This window comes from Ranitomeya imitator, chromosome 9 (genome assembly GCF_032444005.1).
Source record: "Ranitomeya imitator isolate aRanImi1 chromosome 9, aRanImi1.pri, whole genome shotgun sequence".
Classification (NCBI taxonomy): Eukaryota; Metazoa; Chordata; class Amphibia; order Anura; family Dendrobatidae; genus Ranitomeya; species Ranitomeya imitator.
In genome coordinates, this window is record NC_091290.1 from 138,239,596 (window position 1) to 138,257,658 (window position 18,063).

The 18,063-nt window shown below is 48.7% G+C and overlaps 1 protein-coding gene across 1 annotated transcript in view; it reads left to right on the forward strand.

Annotated features, from left to right (window-relative positions):
* GARRE1 (granule associated Rac and RHOG effector 1) overlaps positions 1 to 16,545 on the forward strand; it is a 40,564-nt gene extending 24,019 nt beyond the window's left edge. The window contains exons 3-14 of the mRNA XM_069739203.1: positions 1,419 to 1,604; positions 6,120 to 6,260; positions 6,338 to 6,433; positions 6,591 to 6,752; positions 6,841 to 6,999; positions 8,844 to 8,941; positions 9,516 to 9,641; positions 10,494 to 11,509; positions 12,263 to 12,428; positions 12,831 to 12,968; positions 13,072 to 13,150; positions 13,682 to 16,545. Of these exons, the coding sequence (XP_069595304.1) occupies positions 1,419 to 1,604; positions 6,120 to 6,260; positions 6,338 to 6,433; positions 6,591 to 6,752; positions 6,841 to 6,999; positions 8,844 to 8,941; positions 9,516 to 9,641; positions 10,494 to 11,509; positions 12,263 to 12,428; positions 12,831 to 12,968; positions 13,072 to 13,150; positions 13,682 to 13,981 (2,667 nt within the window). The 3' untranslated portion in view covers positions 13,982 to 16,545. The remainder of the gene's footprint in view (positions 1 to 1,418; positions 1,605 to 6,119; positions 6,261 to 6,337; positions 6,434 to 6,590; positions 6,753 to 6,840; positions 7,000 to 8,843; positions 8,942 to 9,515; positions 9,642 to 10,493; positions 11,510 to 12,262; positions 12,429 to 12,830; positions 12,969 to 13,071; positions 13,151 to 13,681) is intronic.
* The last annotated feature ends 1,518 nt before the right edge of the window (positions 16,546 to 18,063 follow it).

Consider the following 18,063-nt stretch of genomic DNA (forward strand, 5'->3'; position numbering starts at 1 on the left):
TTTGGGGTGTTCAAGATGCGGTTCTGAAACTTGTGGTTGATTGACTTAAATGAGGATGGGTCGGTCGGCCACGGGTTTCAGAGCCGCATCTTGAATATTTTAAAGAATATTGAAGTTCAAAGTCGGTCATTTTTGACCAACAGAACAGCAGGGTTAATTGCTAAGCCAGCCCCCTTGCTTATAGTCTTAACTATTGTGCGCGTTATGGGGGCTGGACGGCTACTTATTTTAATAGCTCTGTCTATGGCAGCGATGGGAATCGAGGTTTAGTTATTAGACCATCAGCCTGCCCCCTTCAGCACATGATCGGTGCCGAGTGCGAAGTATGAAACCATCTCCCCACAAACAGGACGTGGAGGGGCCTGGACTGGCACCAATATCCAAAAATCAAGATGGGGAAAGAAGGATTGGGCATGCTGAATCTTGGCATGCACGATCCTTTGTCGAGATCAGAGCAGTTTGGTTGCAGCTTTTTTCCCCCTACTTCCCATTGAGAACACACGCACGCTCCGCTGAGCTGAGTATGCTTGTGTATGAAGGGGCCAGCGGAATAGCTGTCGGCCGCCAAGCTTAGCAGGCCACAGTCGGGTATATCTGATCCTGGGAAAGCTGTGTGCCGGCCAGTCACCGTTATCTTCCACCAGCAGATCTGCTCAGTGGCCGGCGACTAGTTGCTCTGCCGTTCAGGCCTCTATGAAAGCTGGGTGATTATGACCGCGTAAATGACGAGAGGACAAAGTGAGGTTTGGAAAATGTGAGCAGGATCCCTGCGGGGGTCACACGTGTAACTTCCTCTGTCCCATCAGGTCGCAGATTACAGATCAGTCAGGAATTCTCCCGCTGGCGTGAAAGCCTCATTGTTTTATCTAGAAGTGATCTCATGTTCTGCGGAGTCGCCATCTCGCCTCACATGGAGGATTAGAGAACCTCTGCTTATCCTTGTTCGCTGCTCCTGCTTGCCCTGCAGCGATGCTGTCCCATCAGTCGCCTGACCGCTGCAGCCAGTCACAGACCTCAGCGGTCACCTGCCGTACGCTCATACATGACCACTGATATTGATAAGCTGTCTAATGACGAGACGTCTTAGCTAAAGGAACTACTGGGGTCGCCAGCATTGGGGTATTTAAAGGGTATTACTTCATTTCATAACATTTCCTACTACAGGGCAGAATTTAGTAAAATTCCAGATGACCCCTTTAAGTATATCCTTTTAAAGGGGTTTTCAAAACTTTTATAAAACTGTATAAAATGCAGTAAAATACCAAAAACAAACTACTTGTCGGCTATATCCCCATAAGTCTCTCCATTATATGATTTTTTTTTTAGGGGCTGAAGACCCCTTTTTAAATGGTTTCTGTGCCTGCTCGGAGCATACATGTGGTCTCCTGTAGTAACCCCCGCTCTCCTCCTCTCCACAGGTGCTCGGTCGCTGTTTCTTGACTGTGATGCAGGTTCATTTTCAGTTCTTGTCCCAGGCGTTGCAAAAAGTGCAGCCCTTTGCTGAAGCGATAGCACAAGAGCGCAAGAACGCTCCCGGACCGGGCGAGCTGAGCCCCACGAGAGAGCTGGACGACGCTGTGCGGACCTGGCGAGGAGCTACCGAGGTGAGGAACCACTGGGCCGCCTTCCACCGGGCTGCCTTCCACCGGTCCTGAGCCGCACATCTCTCTATAGTGACTTGTGACCGCTGAGGATGGAGGCCATCGTCCTGCCGCACAGTCATACTTGACTCATAGTGTCTGAGGATGTGCGGTGCAGGAATCCTTTCATCAACTCACATGGCCTGGGCCGTCACCAAGTGATTCAAAGGGCAGAAGCCGCGTACAAGGCAACGTAGGAGATATGGTGCAATGACGAGACAGCGGAAAGTGTGACAGGCTGAGGCCGACTGATATAATGCAGGAGGTGGAAGAGTCCTCTTGGCTTCATCTACGGACCTTTTGGTTCTTTTGTCTACAGTTTTTTTTTAAAGAAAAATGGGGCAGACGCATCAGAATGTTGACCATCCTCACCCCGCCCCGTGGACCGTCTCTCTCCTCGTCGCCATCTGCGCCCCGGCTCGCCTTCGCCTCCTCGTGCGCCCCCTCTCGCCTTCGCCTCCTCGTGCGCCCCCTCTCGCCTTCGCCTCCTCGTGCGCCCCCTCTCGCCTTCGCCTCCTCGTGCGCCCCCTCTCGCCTTCGCCTCCTCGTGCGCCCCCTCTCGCCTTCGCCTCCTCGTGCGCCCCCTCTCGCCTTCGCCTCCTCGTGCGCCCCCTCTCGCCTTCGCCTCCTCGTGCGCCCCCTCTCGCCTTCGCCTCCTCGTGCGCCCCCTCTCGCCTTCGCCTCCTCGTGCGCCCCCTCTCGCCTTCGCCTCCTCGTGCGCCCCCTCTCGCCTTCGCCTCCTCGTGCGCCCCCTCTCGCCTTCGCCTCCTCGTGCGCCCCCTCTCGCCTTCGCCTCCTCGTGCGCCCCCTCTCGCCTTCGCCTCCTCGTGCGCCCCCTCTCGCCTTCGCCTCCTCGTGCGCCCCCTCTCGCCTTCGCCTCCTCGTGCGCCCCCTCTCGCCTTCGCCTCCTCGTGCGCCCCCTCTCGCCTTCGCCTCCTCGTGCGCCCCCTCTCGCCTTCGCCTCCTCGTGCGCCCCCTCTCGCCTTCGCCTCCTTTTGCGCCCCGGCTCGCCTTGTGATAGTGTGTGGCATCGCAATGTGCTGATGACAACTTATTTAAAACTGTTGTCAGACAACCTGTTTAATCCTTTTCAACCCACACTGACCGCTCTGCCTGAATAATCAATGACCGGCGCTCGTTAGTGATGCACGGCCCGGTGACCCCTGTCAGGAATACTTTTAATTACGCAGCACGTTCCCAGGCAGCCATACTGCCCAGCAGGTACAGCAGTGCAAGAATCGGTCCACGGGAAATAAACACTGCACAGATCGCGCACTGCCACATGTCCACTACCAGGCAGAAGGGCCGTCCGCGGCTCGCTCCAATTTTTTGTCTGTGTGGGCCTTTGTGCATTGTGTGCAGGGAGGACGTGTCCGTCCACACACTGACCTTTTTTTTAATTGGAGCGCTCGGTTGTGTGGGAGAGCACAGCGGTGCCAGCGCGGGTGACGGCGGGCCGCCTGTATAATACCGCTCTTGTCTTCTCACATTGGGTTATTTATAGAAAACGTATGGACAGGGAACTCCGAGCCGCGAGCGAGGACGAGGAATGTGGGGATGGAAACTCTGCAAATGGACCTCTTATTTATTTATTATTTTTTACTGAAAGTTGCTCCTTAGGCCCCAGTTGCCATAATGTAAACTGTTGCCTACATCTGTCTAATATCGCCTGCAGGGACGAGGTGGGTGCATCAGCCCCGATAAATCTTCAGATTTGCCTTAGTGCTCTTGCTGCTGTGGGACTATAACTCCCAGCATGACGTGGAGTCACTAATTGCAGCCTACTGCATTTTCATGTCTATAAAGGTGTTACCATTTGTTGTACAGGAGGAGGAGGTGGTGAGCTGTGACATCACCTATTGTGAATGGTGGACCCTGTGTTATTACTGTATATAGAGGTGTTATCAGTCATTGTACAGGAGGAGGAGGTGAGCTGTGACATCACCTATTGTGAATGGTGGACCCTGTGTTATCTACTGTATATAGAGGTGTTATCAGTCATTGTACAGGAGGAGGAGGTGAGCTGTGACATCACCTATTGTGAATGGTGGATCCTGTGTTATCTACTGTATATAGAGGTGTTATCAGTCATTGTACAGGAGGAGGAGGTGAGCTGTGACATCACCTATTGTGAATGATGGATCCTGTGTTATCTACTGTATATAGAGGTGTTATCAGTCATTGTACAGGAGGAGGAGGTGAGCTGTGACATCATCTATTGTGAATGGTGGATCCTGTGTTATCTACTGTATATAGAGGTGTTATCAGTCATTGTACAGGAGGAGGTGAGCTGTGACATCACCTATTGTGAATGGTGGATCCTGTGTTATCTACTGTATATAGAGGTGTTATCAGTCATTGTACAGGAGGAGGAGGTGAGCTGTGACATCACCTATTGTGAATGGTGGATCCTGTGTTATCTACTGTATAGAGGTGTTATCAGTCATTGTACAGGAGGGGGAGGTGAGCTGTGATATCACCTATTGTAAATCCTATATTATCATGTAGCGGCTGTTGAAAGGATCAGACATTGATTTGTATCGTCTGCTGCATCCCTGCCGAGCTGTGGGATAATGTGTACATGCCCTTTTTGTATGGGGGGATGGGACGGCTGGAACATACTGGAATGTAGTTGAGTCTGTGGTTTTGATAAGTAATTCCATATGAGCCTGAAGTCGGATGAGTTTCCCCTCGATGTCCGGCTGGATGACTGGGATCGCTCCTATTTGCATAACAACAATGTGTCCTCACTGCAGAGCGGCTTATTACTTAAACTTTGCTGCTCGGATCATTACAATCCCCAGTGGTTGTTTTTTTTCTACCAAACATGTTTGCTTTTGGGTTTCATTTAAAATAAATGTAGTCATTTTTCTTTTGCAAACTCCTTGTTTCCCGGCATGTCCAACTTTGTTGTGGTCTCGTGTTCATAAATCGGCAGAGAGGAGTTCAGAAAAAGGCAGATAAGGGTCAGAGAGTATCCCAATGGATTCTTTAGTAAAGCTCACTGATGGCTTCTCCGTTAACTCATCCTGCAGCTTGCAATTACAGGTGCTTCTCAATAAATTATAATATCAAAAAGTTCATTTATTTCAGTTCTACAAAAAGTGAAATAATACAAAATATGAGACATTACAGAGTGATCTATTTCACGTGTTTATTTCTGTTAATGTTGATGATTATGGCTTACAGCAAATGAAAACCCAAAAGTCATTATCTCAGTAAATTAGAATACTTTATAACACCGGCTTGAAAAATGATTTTAACATCCAAAATGTTGGCCGATGGAAATGTATGTTCAGTAAATGCAACACTTAGGAAGCCTTTGCAGGTGTATTTTGTTAATTATCCTAATTTACTGAGATAATGACTTTTGGGTTTTCATTGGCTGTAAGCCATAATCATCAACATTAACAGAAATAAACACCTGAAATAGATCACTCTGGAATGACTCTATATAATAAGTTTCACTTTTTGTTTTGAAGAACTGAAATAAATAAAACAAAGGAAAATATATATATATATATATATATATATATATATATATATATATATATATATATATATATATATATATATATATATATATATATATATATATATATATAATGACTTTTTGATGATATTTTAATTAAGTGAGAAGCACTTAAGTCAGTGCAACACTGAATCTAGAGAAGGCAAAAGGTGCAACATTTTTAATTCAAAATAATTTTAGCCCTAAATAAATGCATTTAAGAAGGAAAAAAAAAAAAGTGTCCATATCCTGCTACATATCCGTCCACGTGAGCCACAGACGGTCTCGGGAGTCGCTGGTTGCCTCCTCCTGCAGCGACGTCATCTGTTTCCTCCTAGGAGATGTGCATGGGCTGCGAGTTTCAGGGTTGTCTTGCCAGAGCCATTCCCCTTGCCCAGGGCTGCCCTCCTCCTCCTCTTCCTCCTCCGCCCCTGATCCATGTGAGCCTTTCAGCTATTAACCTGCAGTAACACTAGTCAGCGCGAGGACTCTGATCCCAGAGACTGGTAATCTGCAAAACTAGGTCAGATCGCTCTACTACAAGTCCCAGCATGCTGCAGACTCGTGTCCCAAGCTCTCAGCTGAGCAACGTCTTCATCCGCGTCCCTTTAAGTATTTACCGCGGCGCCAAATAAACATTGAAAATGCAAATCGCGATCCCACGTCGGAGTCTTTTTCATTCACAGTGCCCCCATGTTGGGACCCCCATTGGTGATCCGTCTCTGCAGCGCCACCGCTGGACATATTAATCATTGCTCTAGGATGAGAGGTGCCCATATCCCGCGTTTACACAGTGCATTTTTTATAGGGTCTTGCCCAGCACCAACGCTCGCTCGCAGACCCCCGAGGCACAGAAGGGGGCACCTGCTGATCGGATGCATTATGTTTTCTGAGCTCAGAATTTGCTGATCTGTGCAGACCTAACGAGCGCCGCCGCATTCTTCTAACACGTGGGTTTCTGCTGACAGGCCACAAGCCGCCTGCGAGAGAGAGGATGCGACGGCTCCCTGGCCGGGTTAGAGGTTCAGCAGCTCTTCTGCTCGCAGAGCTTGGCCATCCCAGAGCATCACCTGAAGGAGCTGAACCTGAAGATCGACAGCACCTTACAGGTAAGACCCTGCACCCGCCGCGGCTCGCCATTAAATTAATCTCATGCTAAATTTTCCCGTCACTGGTGTTGTTGCAGGCATATCGGATGGCGCTGGAGCGTTTAGGTCACTGTGAATATGCCATGAAGGCCGGTTTCCACCTCAATCCCAAGGCTATCGAAGACTGTCTGAAGGTAACCGCACGTGTACACTACAAAAGGGGCAAAAAGCAAGGGTTGGATCGGTGGGGTCCCCAATTCTCTCCACGGCATGGCTTGACTCCGCTCGGCTGCCGCACCGAAGATTTCAGACCACCAGGATGATGAGAAAATGCCTTTTCTGTTCCCACAGGGCTGCTGCAGCGACGCGGAAGCACAACAGGCAGGAAGGAGGCAGACGCCGCCGCAGCCGATCCAGTGCGAGCTCCCGACCATACCGGTGCAGATCGGCTCCCACTTCCTGAAAGGAACGTCCTTCAACGAGTCCTCAACCGATAACCTGAAGCTAAAAACGGTAACTTTCGCCCAAGTCTGCGCCCGCAGTCAACGTTTCGTTGTGCCGAGTTATCGGTTAATGCCGAATCTCCGCTCCGTTCTTTTAGCACGCGATGCTGCAGCTGATCAGAGAGGCCGACTCTCACAACGGCATGACCGGCCGGGACGAAAGCGCCGTGACGGAAATTCTCAATCAAGTGTGCCCATCCACTTGGCGGGGGGCTTGTAAAACTGCAGTGCAGTTGCTTTTCGGCCAGGCTGGTCTGGTAAGTGCATGTTGTAATAAATGGTCGCCTTTAGCTATCTGTTGTGTCTGGGGGGCTTCTGCAAGGAGGGATGATTTCACCTGCACATGCTGAAGGCCCTGAATCATTTTCATGCTCCGCAAGTCTCCGAATGGGCCCGTGTCCCTGCCGCCTCCCGGCACACCCTGCTCAACGAGTCTTCGCTTGCACACTTGATAATAGGAGACTCGTCTGCAGCCCACACACCTACGCACATCTGGACCACCTTTACCCCTGAAGAGGGGCTTATCCGCAGTGTTATGTTCTGCAGGTACAAGGCGGCGGGGGGGAATTTTGGCAGTCGGGGAAATGATCTCATAGGACTTTGTGTACAAGTGACGAGGCGTCAGATTATAGGGGAGGAAGCACCTGTCGCTCAGTATCCCTCTCTCCATGGGCAGGAAGCCTCCCGCTTCCTCCACCGGGCTGGGTGTGAGAAACCAGCATTTGGCTACGATCGTGCCATCGTCACTGAGAGTCTTGGAGCTAAGAGTAACCTTTAACCCTCTAGCCCAGATTCCTGGCACGCCGGCCACCCCCTCCTGATTCATGGCCGGTGTCCAGCATTTCCCTTATTACATGGGAGAAGTCCAAAACTCCCTGTTTAGGCCTCCTCACTCGTCTGTATCCTGGTGTCAAAGATCGGATATTCAGCACTAGATGGTGGCCCGATTCTAACGCACCGGGTATTCTAGAATATGTATGTCCATGTAGTATATTGCCCAGCCCGCGTAGTATATTGCCCAGCCCGCGTAGTATATTGCCCAGCCCGCGTAGTATATTGCCCAGCCACATATGTAACAGGTTAAAAAATAAACATATACTCACCCTCCGAGGGCCCCTTGTAGTCCTGTCGCCTGTGTGCGGTGCTCGTGGCAGCTTCCGGTCCCAGGGTTGGATGAGCGCAGGACCTGTGATGACGTCGCGGTCACATGACAGTGATGTCATGGAAGGTCCTTCTCGCACAGCATCTTTGGAACCGGAACCTGCCGCTTGCACTGCCGAGGACAGGACGCGACGGCAGAGGGTGAAAATAACCTTTTTTATTGTTATTATTTGTTACATTAGATCGTTTTACTATTGATGCTGCATAACCGGAGTGCATTACACCGCGCTCCGGTAACGCTGGCATTAACCCTGTGTGAGGCCTGACTGGATGACTGGAGCAGGCACTGACTGCGGGGAGGAAAGAGCGGCCATATTGCCGCTGGACTGTGGCCGTCGCTGATTGGTCGTGGCAATGGTCGTGGGCGTTTTGCCACGACCAATCAGCGACTTGGATTTCCATGACAGACAGAGGCCGCGACCAATGAATATCCGTGACAGAAAGACAGAAGGACAGACGGAAGTGGCCCTTAGACAATTATGTAGTAGATATGTAACCTTTCCCACAGCTGAAGTTTTGCTACAGTTGTATTTACTCTTGGAGCTAAATAGTCCGGACTCCCCATTATCTGTCCTGACACATTGATTTGTGTCCCACTGTTGGGACTCCCCCCAATCCCGAGACTGGGGGCTCTGCAAGGAGCGGAGGTCGAGCATGTGGACCTCCACTCGGACAAGGCGAGTACAGTGTTCATCCGTCTCTTTAAGTCTATAAGTTACAGAAATTATGATTATACAATGATCGGGGCTTTAATTACAAAACTTTGCAGAAGAGCTGCGTACATAAAGCTACACTGTCCATTTTAGCGGAGCTGAGGGTGATCGGGAAATCTCTGCAGCGTCGCTCGCTTCTGACTAATGATTTGCTGGAGCTGTCGAAGTGGTTTCTGACTAATGCGTGGTTGTTTTTTTTTCCCTTTGTTCTCCTCCCCAAAAATTAGGTGGTCGTTGATACAGCACAGATTGAGAATAAGGAAGCGTATGCCCCGCAGATCAGTCTGGAGGGCTCCCGACTCATCGTGCAAGTCCCATCCACTTGGTAATTCTTTTTTTTGCTATAACTATGGAGCTTTGCACTAGAGGGGCATTTACTACATACAGGTTGATGAGGAGGCCTTTATAGACGCCGCAATGCAAAGTGCATGGGAGCAGAACCGCCATGACTACGATAGATCTGCCCCATGCAGGATGCATATTGTCTGTAGCGCTCCCACTATCCACTCGGGACAATGTGCTGCCCGTTGCAGTGATTTAATCCCCATCCAACCTTGGGGCCATTCAGCGTCGCATTCGCCCCATGCGTTTTGATACTGGAGGAACAGTCGCAGCCGCTGTGCTATTATTGTTAACCATTTGGATTTCTGCAAGTCGTTCGTGACTTAAGTCGTAAGATCCGAAATGCAAAAGGTGCAATCCCAGCATTTCCTCCAAAACTGAGTGCGCTCTGAAGACCACCAAACATCCATGGGAGTGTAAATGGCTGCTGATTGATCGTGTGGGGTTCATCGGTCTGAATGGGACCTGGCGCGGCCGCTTCTATGGATTTGTAGTAGTCCGTACAGCTGTCATGTCTTCCTTCTGTGTGTGAGATGACTTTTTATCGTGATCCTCAGGTGTCTAAAGGAAGACCCGGCGACAATGTCTCTGCTGCAGAGGAGCCTGGACCCGGAGAAGACCCTGGGGCTGGTGGATGTCCTGTACACAGCGGTGTTTGACGTCACCCGCTGGAAGGAGGGCCGGTACGTGTCTCATTATATTACTGTAGGTTGTATTGTGCGGTTTGTTTCTTTGGTTTTCTAGATCCCTCGTTCCTGCTGTGAGACCTGCAGCTCAGCCCTATTCATGTGAACGGCACTGCTGCATTTCCCTGCAGATCTGGGTGACCGGGAGCAGGCGCTAAATCTGCACCGCAACACCTCGCCGGTGTCTGCATACCGTAAACACGCCATCTCTTTAACGGTTGCTTCCTCAATAACCATCTTCAGTGAATGCGCGCCGGCAGAGACCCATGTCAGGCGCCTAATGGCGGCTCCACTAATATACAATGTCCGTAGATGCATCCCGGTACCAATGTGGCAGCTCTAGACTATTATAGTGGTGCTTAAAGGGATTGTTTTTAGGCGCTCCCAATAATGAGCTTATGGTGGTGGAAGGGAAGTGTTGTTATCACCAGGTTAGGAGTTGTTATTTACCCTGCAGGGAATATTCAGCATCACAAAGTGGACATTAAATGCCAAAAAGTACCTATCAAGACCCCCGGCTGCCCCCAATAAGAACCTGCGACAGACTGATATAAACAGTGAATGGACATCAACAGCACAGCGCCGCAGCCATGTAGTGGTCGTTCTTGGTACTGCATCTCAGCTCCTATTGAAGTGAATGGGAGGTGAACTGCAATACCAAGAATGGCCACTACACAGTGTACGGAGCTGTGCTGTTTATATCTGACCCTTGTGGGGGCTCAGAACAGCTGATCGGTGGGGGGGCGCCAGGTGTGCGATATCGATGACCTGAGTCCTGGACAACCCCTTTAAGGTTTTCTGACCACCAATATTGTCTGCCAGTCATCTGACCTCTTGCTTTGCTTGCAGGGAACAAGTATTGCCAATCATCCAGATTCAGCTGCAGAGAGAAACCTCCGAGTTTGGGAACCAGATCGATCTTCCGCACGGGAGCGGCAGCAAGTCGGCGGGTGGACTCCAAAAGACGTTCTCAAAACTGACATCGCGGTTCACCAAGAAAGTGTCTTGTAGCGTCTCCGGTCACAGCGGGAGTTACTCCGTCCCTCAGACCCCCTCCAAACATGTCTTAACCACTAATCACTCAGATGAAAAGGGGAAACATCCCAACCACGCGGACTCCAAGCTGCAGAGCATGCTGACCCTGGGGAGCTTCTCCAGGTCCATGGACGGCTCCGGACACATAGTCAATGGCTTTCTGGTCGACCGCCGAGAGGACTTGTTTAAAGGAGACGATTTAAAGGACGAGAAGGGGATGAACTTGCCCTCTGACCAGGAAATGCAGGATGTCATCGACTTCCTATCCGGCTTCAACATGGGCAAATCTCAGCAGACGTCTCCTGTGGTCAAGAGGAGAAATTCTGCTACGTCCTCCGTCGCCCCGGAGCCTAAACAAGGGACTGTAAAGCCACCGTCGCAGCCAGTAATGCACCCCCCTCCGATGCATCCTCCTCCAACGCAACCGCAGCAACAACAAGGACTGTTACAGCAACCACCGCCGCTGCCCATCTCCCAGAAACCGCAGCTGCAGTATTATCAGCACTTGTTCCAGCCCATCGGTCCGCAGCAGCAACAGTCGCCGCACCCGTCTGGGAAATGGTTAAACAGCTCGTCCCAGCAGTCGTCACAAGCCGTCGGCAGTGGCCTGTCCCCCCTCGGACAGATGAGCCAGTGGAGCAGTCAGGGGGTCCCCGATCTGAGCTCTGACCTGTATAGCATGGGGCTGGTCAGCAGTTTTATGGATAACATGATGTCCGAGATGCTGGGGCAGAAATCGCAAGGCCCGCGAAATAACACTTGGCCAAACCGGGACCAAAGTGAAGGAGTGTTCGGCATGCTCGGAGACATTCTGCCTTTTGATCCCGCAGGTGATGACTCTGGTTTTTTAGATCCATGTATGCACAATACATTTCCTAATATATATGATTCCACTAGTGGGGTGTCTTTTGCTCAGGTGCCCGGCTCTGTATACAAGTAGGACTGGTGCATGATAGCTGCCATTGCTTGTTCATGGCCGGCCGCGCTCCTGTGTGCATGCCGGACCTACATTACTGTAGCAGCAGAAAGTACAAGGCCTGAGGGGGCAAAGCACAATACAGGGATGAAGTGAGCATGTAGGGAAGAATCTGTCCCACTCCTGCCTCCTTAAACCTCGCACTTGAAAGCGGTATTTTCAATTGAGACATTTGTGCAATATCCATCGGATACACCACGATCGGGGCCGAGAACCGTGGCCCCCTGCTCCATCCAAACAGAGAATGAATGGAGACATGCTTTATTATTGCTTCTGCCACTTTTGCAGAAAATAACAGAGAGCACTAGCTGTACGTCCACAGTCCTAGCTGTGGTCTTATCACCCTATAATATGAAATAACCTCGCCGTCTGTGCAGATCGCGACCTCGTCTGCAGCCTGCTATTATTTCTAACTAATGGGTGGGATTTTGTGCCTGTAAACAGGGGCTTTAGCAGCTGCTGACTGGCATTGGTCTCCCATTGTGCTGTATTCAGAGGTAGGAGACAGGGAGGCTTAAAAGCTTAGTCCTGGGGGATGACACAGAGCAAACAGCTGAGCCTGGCAACCATTGACGGTCCTTTGTGCTTTTCCCCATCTCTCCCGCAGTTGGTTCGGACCCGGAGTTTGCCCGCTATGTGGCCGGGGTCAACCAAGCTATGCAACAAAAACGGCAAGCACAGCATGTCCGCCGGCCAAGCACCACACGTAGCAACTGGCCCCATCCTGACGAGTCGCACAGAACCTGGCCATTCCCAGAATACTTCTCGGAGGGGTAAGAACATGGCAGTTTGTGGTCCTCCTGCACCCTGGACGTTACATTGCACTATATGGAACGAGCAATCAGATAATCACAGGTCCAAGTCCCTCATGGGGACCAACAATGTGCAAGTCCCCAGTTTCACCATGCGAAAGTAAAAAAGCATAATGTATCGCTGTGTCTGTACGTCAAAGTATTTAACCCATAAGGTAAACTGCAAAAAGGGAGGACCCCTATAAACTTTGTCAGCCCCTCCTAAGTAATAATGGCGCCACCTGTGGCCATGCGTAGCATTTTTACTACTTAGTGCAGGACTTAAGTGTAAGTGTTTGGCCGATCCAGTGCGGTCTGTTCCGGCGGGCGCGCGAACCCCGCCAGTGAGGATGTGTTGCATATTACCGTTCCCTTGTCTTCCAGAGACGGGATGAACAGCAGCTGGACGGGCGCTCAGGGAGACTCGGCCAGCTCCAGCGACGAGACCTCATCTGCAAACGGAGACAGTCTATTCTCTATGTTCTCAGGGCCGGACCTTGTCGCTGCCGTCAAGCAGAGGAGGTAAGTGACGTCCGAGAGCCGCCGACACCCAGAAATGAGCGTCCAGGACTATTATTAATTATTATTACTTGTTAACCCCTTCTGTCCTGCTGTCTTTTACTAGGAAACACAGCAGTGGTGAACAGGAGGCGAACACTCTACCGTCACCACCTCTCCTCTCCACAGTGGATGATCTCAACCAGGTGAGACGCTGACCGGGATATCGCCATTTATTGGGTTCGATAAGGCACTACCTAATGTTGTCTAAATTGGGACAGGTCAGCAATGTCTGATAGGTTGGGGTCTGGCACCTGGGACCCTCGCCTTTCAGCTGTTATCAGTGCCAGTGGCAGAAAGTACTCCCTTCCCAAGCTGCTCCGTTTACTTGTATGGTCCGCGGCTGGTACTGCACATCTGTTCAAATCAATGGGGGCGGATGTGTAATACCCGGCGGCGGTCACTATCAGAAGATGGAGTAGCTCCGCAAGTGAGCAATTCCTGCCGACACGGATATCAGCTGATAGGTGTCTGACCCCGTTCGATCAGACATTGGTGGCCGATCCTTGGGATAGGTCATAAAAGCAAATATAGCAGACAGTCCCTTTTAAGGCTGCAATGCCGACCCGAACTTAGGCTGGGGGTCTGTGAAATACGCCCATCTAAAACCATCCTTGTGCGCTCTTTGCAATGGGACCGAGCGTCTGATAAGTGTTTTATTTTCTCTCTATTTTCAGGAGAACAAAACCAAAACGTGGCCCCCGAAGGCCCCCTGGCAGCACTCGTCCCCCCTCACCAATACACTGCCCAATCAGAGTTCTTCTTTATACCACATGACGAGTCCGGGGAGCCAGTGGAACGACACAATGCAAATGCTGCAATCACCGGTCTGGTCCACGGCCAACGACTGCGCTCCGCCGACCGGGATCTCCTCCACGTTCGCTTACGCGCAGCAGCCATCTCAGCAGGCAAACAAGGGCTTTAAATCGTTCCAGATGAAGCACGAGCGCCGGCCTTCCTACCTGCACCAGTTCTGACCAAGCTGCTGGGGGGGGGGGGGGTTAGTGTCGGCTGCGTCCCTGTGTTTTATTGGGGGGGGTTGTGTATCCAGGGGGTGGGATGGGTTTTGCAGTCTCATAACTTGTTGTGGAAAGTTTGGGTTGTCTGGTTCTGATCCTGTTTTTGTGGTTTCCACCGAATACGTGAGACGAGCAGTGTGGATTTTTCAGAAATTTTGAAGAGGTCCCCTTCTTTTTTTTTTTTTTTAATGGGAAACATACTAAACCCCCCTCGCAACCCTGTGCCCCCCATAAAAGAGCAATTCCAACATTGAGCTGGTTAATAGCAAGGCCTGGCCTGGGTGAGGATTGTATGGTGGTGAGTCGAGCCATGCAGTCCCCCCAACCCTGTGTGGCTCTAGGCCCTGGTGGGCCGGGGGTGTCCATCCAATGCTATTCTTTTAAATACAGAGACCACAGGGGCTCCCGACCCCAGGGCTATATTTATATGGTGATGCTTATTGCGTCACCATAGAAATGCATCAGATTTTGGGACGAGGGTCCGTTCCGTAGTTGTTCTCCATACTGGCCAGGGTTGAGGGGCATTTTCCCCCCCTCCCCGATGCCCCTATGAAAGCCCTGGCAGAAAACCTGAAGGATTACAAAGGGCGAATGTTATACTTTGCCGTTATATATATATATATATTTTCTCTCTTCCTGGGAGGCCGAGGTCGGAGTATTACCACCTCCATCTCATCCCCAGCAAGAGCAACAGAACCTGGTTGTGTCATAAAACAACCTCACTTTCTGGCAATTTATTTTTATTATTATTATTTTTCTACTTTTTATTCATCTGGCCAAAGGCATTATGCACATAACACTCCTGACGAGAGAGAAGGCGATTCTGGGATAGTAAAAGACTTTTTTTCAATTTTTTTTCTTTAAAATAAAACTAATAATATAGAATGAAAATAATATCTATGTGAGCTGGCTCCGACAAATATCTAACAAAATAGCAGGTAGATGACATTAAAGTCTATTTTTTACAAATGTCACTTCTCAGTGCCATGAATCTCCTTATTCCCCTCCGGAAGCGGAAACCCCAAACGGTGCGCCGAGTTTCTTCCAACCAAAGTGGCTGCAGAGATGCTTCAATACATGGTGCTTACCACGAAATCCCAACCACCCTCCTTTTTCTGTACAGGTTGCCCCCCCCCCCGAACTCTCCATTAATCCCGATCGATGTTACAAGAAATATTCTTTATATATAAATATTATTATTATATATATAGTTTATATGTATTTAAGTAACTTCATTTTTTATTTTTTTTTTGGCAGAAGCCCCTTATTGTTAAATCCCTTCCCTCACCCATCCCTTGTATTTTCTAGAATGGAAAACGTACATTAAAAAAAAGGCAAAAAAAAAAACTTCCAAAACATTACTGGCAGTATTAATCTTATTTTTGTATATATTTTTTATCACTATTCTGCGTTAATCGTTAGCGTGAGGGAGATCGCGCCGATCGATGGCGACGACTTGTTCCTCAAAGCACATTCTGAGTGTTTTGGTTTTTTTTGTTCATTTTTACAAAGTTTATCTAAAATATACCAAAAATATGTATAAAACACTAAACTATATATACAAAAAAAGGGGTTTAAAAAAAAAAAAACCCTCCTCCGCTCCACTCAACCCTCCCTGTTCTAGCGGACCCTTTTGTGTTTGTCGCCCGTATTTATAGTTTTTTTTTTTTTATGCTTTCAAATCAAGTCTTCATCCTGTCTATGTTTACAGAGACTTGTGTGCAGTCTAGAACCCCTTTCTATACCCACGCGTTTCGGCACCGCATTTCGTGTTTTTTTTTTTGTTGTTGTTTTTTTTTTAAATATTTCGTACCACTCGTTTCCAAGTCTGGCTCTAAACATTGAGTTGTAAGAAACAATTCACATAGGGTCACCCCTTCCTACATCTAGCGCCCCCGTTCCCCATCCCCCTTTTTCGTTCCTTTGCACTCGACCTCTCCCGTATTTTATCAGAATAATTATGGTCTTATTAACGGATAGCAGACGTATATATTTGTACCGAACAGACGTCTCAAAAAAAAAAAAAAGTGCCAACAATTGTTCCACAGGCGACATAATAAGAAATATATATTTTTTTTACGTGTATTTTGAAGTCTTCTAAATTAAACGGGGGGGGGAAAAAAAATAATAAAAAGTTGAGAGCATTTTTTCTTTTCTGTATGTTGAAGCTTTGACCATGTAGGTGCTATGTTTTTTGGCTTCCAAATTTTTTTTATTTTTTTTTCCGGATATTGGTCACCTTTAGCAAAAAAAAAACAAACAAAAAAATATATATAAAAAAAATGGGGTGAACCCACTCCCCTCTACGAGCATGTTCAGTCTCCGCCAAGAGGGGGAGTGGGTTTGGCGCTGTGCGAGTGTGACCCCCTTCTCCCTCTCCTCCCCCAACTATCGCTTTTTTGTTTTCTCTCCAGCAAACACTCCGAAACTGGAACTGTACAGTTTGTATTTTACTTCTGAAGCTTCTGTAAGTAAAATGACTATTTGCTTTATTAAAGATACATTTAATAGTGTGACCTTCACTTCATGTCTTGTTGTTGGACGCAGCGTCATCGTCACTTTTCACTCCTATGTAAAGAGAATAGGGGGTAACTTGCTGTACCGATCAAAGGGAGACGGGGTCAGACCCCCACCAATATTAACCACCCACCCTAGGGCATTGTCCGAGAACCCTTTAAAAGTAAGTTTGTACCAAATTTATTCTGGCCTTTAACCTCTAACAGTCAATTTTTTGCCGTTTTGCCCCCTTTTTTTGTGCGGGTGAGACGACTTTTACTTTTGAATTACACCATTAATAAAAATGGAGGAAAAAATAAATCTATGGGTTTTTTTTGGTATCATTTTTGGAGTAAATTTATAACTTTTTGCAATTTTGCTGTACAGTTGCAGCAATTTTTTTTTTTTTTTTTGCAGCTTTTATGCCTCATGGACAAGGCAATCTAAAATGTATATTAGGAGGTAAAGGGGGCGAGTTATTTTTTTTAAGTTTCCACTACCCTGAGATCATCTGTGTGTAGTATATGGAGACAATCGTGGTCTCTTTACAAGCTAAGCCGAGGTCTGGGCTTTGCAGACGGAAGTACGGACATGGCAGCGACATAATGTGCCAGTTAGGAAAGTATCGCTCTCCCTGCAATGAAGAGGGGGGAAAGCAATGTTTCCTCTCAGTAGGACCTTACAATAGTGGATATAAGGGGGGTCACAGGAAACTAACGCCACTCGTAAATAATTATATAGGTTGAAAAAAGACCTAGGTCTATCAAATTCGTCCCGGTGTACATAATGATTAAGGAACAAATGATCCCTTGAGGATTTTCCTTTCCTAAAAGTATCAGATGTTACAGGTGTGATGCATTTACCTTTGTCAGGATCTGCCCCAAGAAAACCCCAAACCCTTCTAGAAATTCCCATAACGTCGCCCATTTGGTCATCGTACGTGTCGATGAGGCGCGTCATCTCATTATCCCTCATAGAGACCACCTATTCCTAGAAAAGGCATGACGCTCAGCCTCATCAATAACGTGTCTCGGGGTAGCCTCTCCTACTGAACCCCCGTCAATTCCAAGCTATTAGGGTGGAAATCCACAAAATCAGAACAATAATACCTCAGAGTAAGACATTGTCCTTCTGGGCTCTTAGGGTGATGGCGCTCTAGTCGTAGCAAAATATTCGTTGATCTTTCTTAACGGTATATCGACGTTAAGGGTCCATCACTAGTTTTTTGCAAGGTTAAGGTCCAAGAACGTAATATGGTCTCCTCCAACTGTGCAAATGAATGTCAAGCCTGTGATATTGGGATTCAAAGGATTGTTTGTCGCCTGCTCAAAGTACCAAAATGTCGTCTATGTAGTGCCCCCAATATAAAATCCAGGGGGCACAACATGACATCATCCTCCTTGAACACGACAGTATCCTTGCACCATCTCAGGAGCAAGTTATAGTGTAAGTGGGCGCACATGGTCTCCCCATCGCCACACCCTTTGTGTTCTGTGTTATGGATTTTCCTGGACGAAGAGTCTGTCCTGTGGAAAACTCTGGGG